At 49.5% G+C, this 6,577-nt stretch overlaps 1 protein-coding gene across 1 annotated transcript in view; it reads right to left on the bottom strand.

Annotated features, from left to right (window-relative positions):
* PTPRJ (protein tyrosine phosphatase receptor type J) overlaps window positions 1-6,577 on the bottom strand; it is a 201,495-nt gene that overhangs the window by 42,377 nt on the left and 152,541 nt on the right. The window contains exons 6-8 of the mRNA XM_017549448.1: window positions 4,976-5,227; window positions 3,724-3,924; window positions 582-845 (exon numbers count right to left, since the gene is read on the bottom strand). Coding sequence (XP_017404937.1) covers window positions 582-845; window positions 3,724-3,924; window positions 4,976-5,227 — 717 coding nt within the window. The remainder of the gene's footprint in view (window positions 1-581; window positions 846-3,723; window positions 3,925-4,975; window positions 5,228-6,577) is intronic.

Here is a 6,577-nt window from a genome sequence, read left to right as displayed (position 1 = left end):
TAGAGACAGGGTTTCACCGTGTTGACCAGGATGGTCTCGATCTCTTGACCTCGTGATCCACCCGCCTCGGCCTCCCAAAGTGCTGGGATTACAGGCTTGAGCCACCGCACCCGGCATGAAATCTTATTCTTAAGGGACAAGCAAACAAAGATGAGATACAGCTGTGCCAGTGATTATTATAATGTCAGCACCCAAAAGACAAGGGGACGTGAATATCAAGGTCATTTCTGCCTCCCTGTATCAATTCACTCTACCTCTCTTCTACACTGGAAAGAGTGATAAGTGCAGGCTCCAGGTGAGAAACACCAGAGGTTTTCATCTCACCTCTGCCACTTTCCAGCTGTGACACCTGCCTAGCACCTCTCTCAGCCTTGGCTTCCCATCTAGAAAATAAGGCTACTGCCAACCACGTCACGGGGCTGTTGTGAGCATACAATGAGCCAGTGCGAGGAAAGCACGTCACACGAAGCTCGGCGTGCGGTCAGCCAACAGTCACCATTATTACATCACATGGCCAGAGTCTGGGCCTGGCACATAGCAGGACAGCAGGAAAGGGGAGCGAGAGCCATGCATGAACTCACGGGTGTACACTTGGAGGAAGCCCGGCGTGCCCTCGGTGCCATCCAGGAAAGGACGCACTGTGATGTTGTAGAAGGTGCTGGAGCGGAGGCCCGAGATGATGGCGCGAGTCTCGCTGACGGTGCCATTGAGGGAATGCATGTCCCCCGCCACGTCTACCTTGTAGGTGTAGACAGAGGACGGGTCGCTATCATTGATTTTCCAGGTCAGGATCAGGCTTGTGGTACTGATGTTCCCAACAGTGACATCAAAAACCTGAGGAGCATCTGTGAGAACACAAGGGAGTTAAAAATAACCAGAATGGCCAAGACAGAGAGAGGCAGAGAGAGGGAGAAGTCATCAGGGCATGCTGTTGAGCCAGGAAACTGCCCTAGGAACTGTTCCTTCCTCTACACCATGAACCACAGCTAGGAAAGCATGAGGGTCCCGGCCAAAGTCGGGCATCGCCGGGCGGTGAAGAAACAACCTCGCCAATGGCAGCTCCTGCAGGGTTACCCTTTGTTCCTTTAAGTTGACTTTAGAGATTTGACCCAGATGATGTCATTCTTGCATCATTTGTGTTTGGCAACCCAGAAAAGTTGTCAAACATAAATGATGCAAGAGTGAACGTCGTGATCTACGTGACCACCTGAGATCACAGAAGTCCAGACGAGGCAGATCTGGGTTCCAGGGCTCACTCTGCTGTGACAGCCAGGTGGGCCATGGGAAAACCACTTGAGCTCAGCTTCCTCATCTATAAAACTGGGAGAATGATCCTAACCTCAAGAAAAGGTAAACCGAGTGCCAGTTACTGGCCACCTGCCCACTCCACCCTCCCAACGTGCCCCCTGCCCTTCCCTTGCCTGCTTGGTGCTCAGGAGGCTGATCCTGCGCTAGGCGTCCCCAGGGGCCTTGCTACAGGAGCTGTGACCTGTTCCACCATGAGCCAATGGGCAGGCCCCTGGGGGGCCACAGGAGAAAGGAGTCGATGCTTCCTCCATCACCTCCTGCTCTGGGCCTCCTGTCCTGCACTGCCCCAGCTTTCACTGGGCTCCAGAAACACCCTGTCCGCAGCCCTTCAGCCCTAGAGGTGGCTTTCTGCAGTGGGATAGTCCTGGAGGCCTCAACAATGTCCTCTGATGCTTTCTTTAACGCTGCCCCACCTAACTAGTCACTTAAAAAGTGGGTGGGTAGAAATGTGTGTTTATCTGTGTGTGTGTCTGTGTGTGTGTCTGTGTGTGTCTCTGTGTATGTATGTATGTGTGTCTGTGTGTGTCTCTGTGTGTCTGTGTATGTGTGTGTGTCTGTCTGTGCGTGCGTGCGTGTGTGTGTGTGTGTGTGTTTGCAACAGACTGAATGTTTCTGTCCCCATAAAATTCCTGTTGAAATCCTAACCCCCAATGTGATGGTTTTAGGACGTGGGGCTTTTGGAAGGTAATTAAGTCATGAATTTAGGTCATGAATTACCTGCCTCCTGAATGGGATTAGTGCCCTTATCAAAGAGCTGGAGAAAGATCCCTCCCTCACCCCTTCAACCATGTGAAGACCCAGGGAGTCTGCAACCCGGAAGAGGAAGAGGGCCTGTGCCCAGAGCCCTGCCATGCTGCACCCCAGTCTCAGACTTCCAGCCTCCAGAACCCTGAGAAATAAACGTTCATTGTTTACACTATCTGGTGCGTGGTCATTTGTTACAGCAGCCCAAACTGACTAAGACATATTTATACACACACACACTCATCCCTTATAGAGAGGGAAAGGCTATTATAATAATTATTTACGAAGCATTAAGACAGTTCCGTGCAAACTAGGATGTGTGTGAATTCACACCACTGAGAGCCTGAGATGCAATCACTACTACTTTGCTTTTGCTCAAACTGCTTTAAAAAGCAGGGGCCCCAGGCCCACACAAATCCACGGGTCCTTTTAGCAGATCAGTTAAAGGGTCCTTCCCCTGGCTGGACCCAGCCCTGGGTGCATGGCTTGGTGCAGGACACCCCACCCCTGCCAATGACACCCATGGAGGAGCCCCTTCATCCCCCTCCATCCTCACCCTGTGGAATCCAAGCCCTCCTCACCCGAGAGCGTCCTGCTTGCCACCCCTGCCAGGTCACTGCCGGCCCCATGAGGTCAAGTGGCCTCTCCTACAGCCACATCCTCCCCACCCCACCCCCACGTTAGCAAAACCAGTACAGGGGCAAGGAAGGACACAAATGGACCCTCCCTCGACGTGGATACCAGGAAAAGCTGTCATTCCTTACAGGCACCTCTTCTCACCAATGTCTTGCCAAAACTTCTAGCCCTATACAGGTAACACAGCCTGGCCAGTAACTGCCTCTAAGTATTCCCAAACATGTTCCTCTCCTGCTCTTTTCACCAAAGATAATTGGTGAACTTATAGAGTGGAAGTGCTGATAAATTATAGTGAGGAAGCAGGAATGTGCTTGTCAACAAGCGTTTCCATAGAAAGGCTGGTAGGAATTACAAGGGCAGGCGAGAAAAGGAAACTCAGTTTCTTAACTCAAAGTGGGGGAAAAAATAAGCAATGATTATCTGTTTTTAAGAGGAAAGTATGCCAGGCGCAATGGCTCATGCCTGTAATCTCAGCACTTTGAGAGGCCAAGGGGGGTGGATTACCTGAGGTCAGGAGTTCGAGACCAGCCTGACCAACATGGAGAAACCCCATCTATACTAAAAATACAAAATTAGCCGGGCGTGGCAGCGGGTGCCTGTGATCCCAGCTACTTGAGAGGCTGAGGCAGAAGCATCGCTTGAACCTGGGAGGCGGAGGTTGCGGTGAGCCAAGATCATGCCATTGCACTCCAGCCTGGGCAACAAGAGGGAAACTGTCTCAAAAAAAAAAAGAAAAAGAGGAAAGTATTATGCCAGCTTGTCTCATCAGCCACCATGCAGCGTTGTGAAAGACAGTGCGAGGCAGTGCCCAGAGGCTGCTCCGTGCATTTCATTGCACTTCATGAGAGATGTGCACGGCCCGCGGAGGTCAGAAGAAACTGACCAGATCTGCTCTGTCCAAAATCTCCTCCAGGAAGCTCCCTCTGATGACAAAACTTGTTGTTATGCAAGAAATAACTCAGAATCAGAATCAACGGAGACAGAACATTGTGCTAGGAAACTCTGGCTGCCACCATTTTACAAAGTTCAACCTACATGTCCTGAACTCTTTGGTCTGGGGCTGTCCTTCCGTGCCATTGGCTGCTTGGGAATAAACGGTGGCATTGTATCGGGTGCCAGGCTTTAACCCGACAAGCAGGACTTCCGTGACTCGGGACTGCTGGCCGGAGGATGGGAACTCTTGGCGCACAGGGGCAGTGGGGCGCCCTGCCTGGCTTCCCTCTGTGTCGTTGGCATCTGTTTCAAGCACAGGAGACAAAAACACATCAATCACAAGAAGGACACATCCCCCATCTCCCTTCGGAGCCCCCGCCCCATCGGATGGCCATCAGACAGTGGCCACAGTGGGTGCCCCATCAATAGCTGCTCCCTTCCTCCTCCGGAGAAAGATGCAGCCCCTAAAAAGGCCCGATCACTCCATCTCCATTTGTACTATTATTCCGGTAACACCACAGATATCTGGTACTTCTCTTTCAAACTCTGCTTATTTCAGGTCATTCTCCCTTCTTTGCGACATTATCTTCTCCTGTCCCAGCATCGATTTCCAGGGACGGCTCTGTGAAGCAGACTTTGCTAATCAGAGCCCCCTCAAGACACATTTCCCTGGACCAGACCCTGGGGGGCAGCTGCAGGGTGTGAAGCAGGAGCTGCTCTGAGAATGAAGCTGATGAACAGAAAGAAGCAGGAGGGAGGGATGAGAATTGCCTCATCTCTTTCTCTAAGGCCTCCCCCTAGCAGGAAAATCCACATGAGCCAATAAATTGTTCCTTCTGTCTGAGCTATCCAAAGTCTGGTTTCTGCCACTTGCAAGCAAGGATCTCAACACCCACTCTGTAGCTCTGTTTTCTTAAGTGTTAAATGCAGGGTAAGTGCCTGTCCTCCTCCTGGGGTTATCCTAGGGATCCTCTGCAAATGCCATGAAACCTGCAAATGACAATGCCAACATCAGCCAGCGGACGTGGTAAGTTCCTCCGAAGGCCCAACTTGGGTTGATATCACTGTTATTTGCTCAACTGAATGAAAGCTAAAAGGGCCTCTACTTTCCTGGGTGCCAGACTCTAAAAAGCTTCAAGCCCTATTGCTGTTCTCAGCCCCAATGTGTTCCCCTATAAAATCAGAACACGTTTTCTTCCTCATGCAGGTGGAGGATCAAACTAAAATGTGGAGGAAAAGCCCTCTATAAATTCTAAATCTCTATACACAAGGGACAGCGATTTCTTTTTTAAAACATTAAGTTACTGAAAGTCAGAACCAGTAAGGGAGATGGGAGGTACCCTTTGTAACTCACCCAAGCCACCTTCTGTGCCCAGGGGGGCTCCCTCTGTCTCATTTGATTTTAGATGATATGGGTTGATGTTGTATTTAAACCCTGGCTTCAGGTCCGAGATATTGACCGCTAAGTCTTGGGTCGACGCCTCGTGGCTTCCAAGGCTTTCAAGAAGCATCCGGCAGGAGGCAGTGCCGTTGCCATTGCTCCAGGTGAGAGTAACCTTCCTCACATCCATGTCGACAACACTAAGGTCAGACACTGGAATCGGCTCTATTTTAAAAACACAACATGCATTAATGGAAGATATATGCAGGCACCCTCATTAAGAATGACTGGGGTTCAGTGCTGGGAGCAGGTTTTTTTAAAAAAAAAAAAAAAAAAGAATGAATGAATGAATGAATGAAGTCACTGATGTCAGTGACATCAGTGAGTCACCATTGTGACTCTGAAAATACTTCCTTTCTATCAGAGTCCAGTGCATTTCCATCATTTCACAGCAGGACTGGGGGAGAAAATAATAAGGCAGAAGAGAAGAAAAAACCTTAAAAATGAAATTGTTTAGGATCTACACTCTTCTCCAAGATTAACCCCAACAGTGATGAGAAATCTTCTAAACCTTCAAAACCAGCCCTTTTAAATGGTAGCATTTAATTACATGTGTTTTAGCTAGCAGGAGCAAAGCCTCAAATAAAGTGACTGCTTACTAATCTAAAGGCCTCAATCCAAGATAATGCAAATAATATCATTTTAAATCACCAAGACATTTCAACTAAGCAGCACATTCCATATCCCAGCCCCAAGGGGGTTTTTCAGAAGACATTCCATCTCCACTATATCCTGGCCCTTCCTCCCATCATCTTATTTGGTTGATGGTGACATAAGTCAAACCGCTTCAGCCAAAATGACATGCACTGCCCTCACTTTCCCAGTAAGAACATGGAGACCCCGAGAGGCAGGGCGGCTTGCTCAAGAACACACACTCCTGGTAGCAGTGGGGACAGGAGAACCCAGGGCTGCAGCCTTTACGTAGAGAAAAGCACAGGCAGTGCTGCAGAGAGCGCAAAACCCTGCCTGCGGGGCTGTAGGGGCCTGAGGGTGAAGACACTGGCCTAGAGGAGTCCAGGGCACCAACCAACTGCAAAAGGTGAGATGATTCCTCACAGCATGTGCTTCTCATGCAAAGATTTCTTTAACATATATACACGTGTGTGTTTGTGTATGTATATACGCATATATGTGTGTGTGTGCATATATATATATATATGTTTGGGGCACATGTGCAAAATGTGCAGGTTTGTTACATAGGTATACACATGCCATGGTGGTTTGCTGCATCCATCACCCCTTCATCTACATGAAGTATTTCTCCTAATGTTATCCCTCCCCAAACCCCACCACCACTGGCTGTCCCTCCCCTAGCTCTCCCAACCCCAACAGGCCCTGATGTGTGATGTTCCCCTCCTTGTGTCCATGTGTTCTCACTGTTCAACACCCACTTATGAGTGAGAACATGCAGTGGTTGGTTTTCTGTTCTTGTGTCAGTTTGCTGAGAATGATGGTTTCCAAGTTCATCCATGTCCCATCAAAGGGCATGAGCTCATCCTTTTTTATGGCTGCATA

Source organism: Cebus imitator, unplaced genomic scaffold (genome assembly GCF_001604975.1).
Source record: "Cebus imitator isolate Cc_AM_T3 unplaced genomic scaffold, Cebus_imitator-1.0 Scaffold218, whole genome shotgun sequence".
Taxonomy (NCBI): domain Eukaryota; kingdom Metazoa; phylum Chordata; class Mammalia; order Primates; family Cebidae; genus Cebus; species Cebus imitator.
The sequence above is the reverse complement of the archived record's forward strand: the minus strand, read 5'-3'. Positions and strand labels throughout refer to the sequence as shown.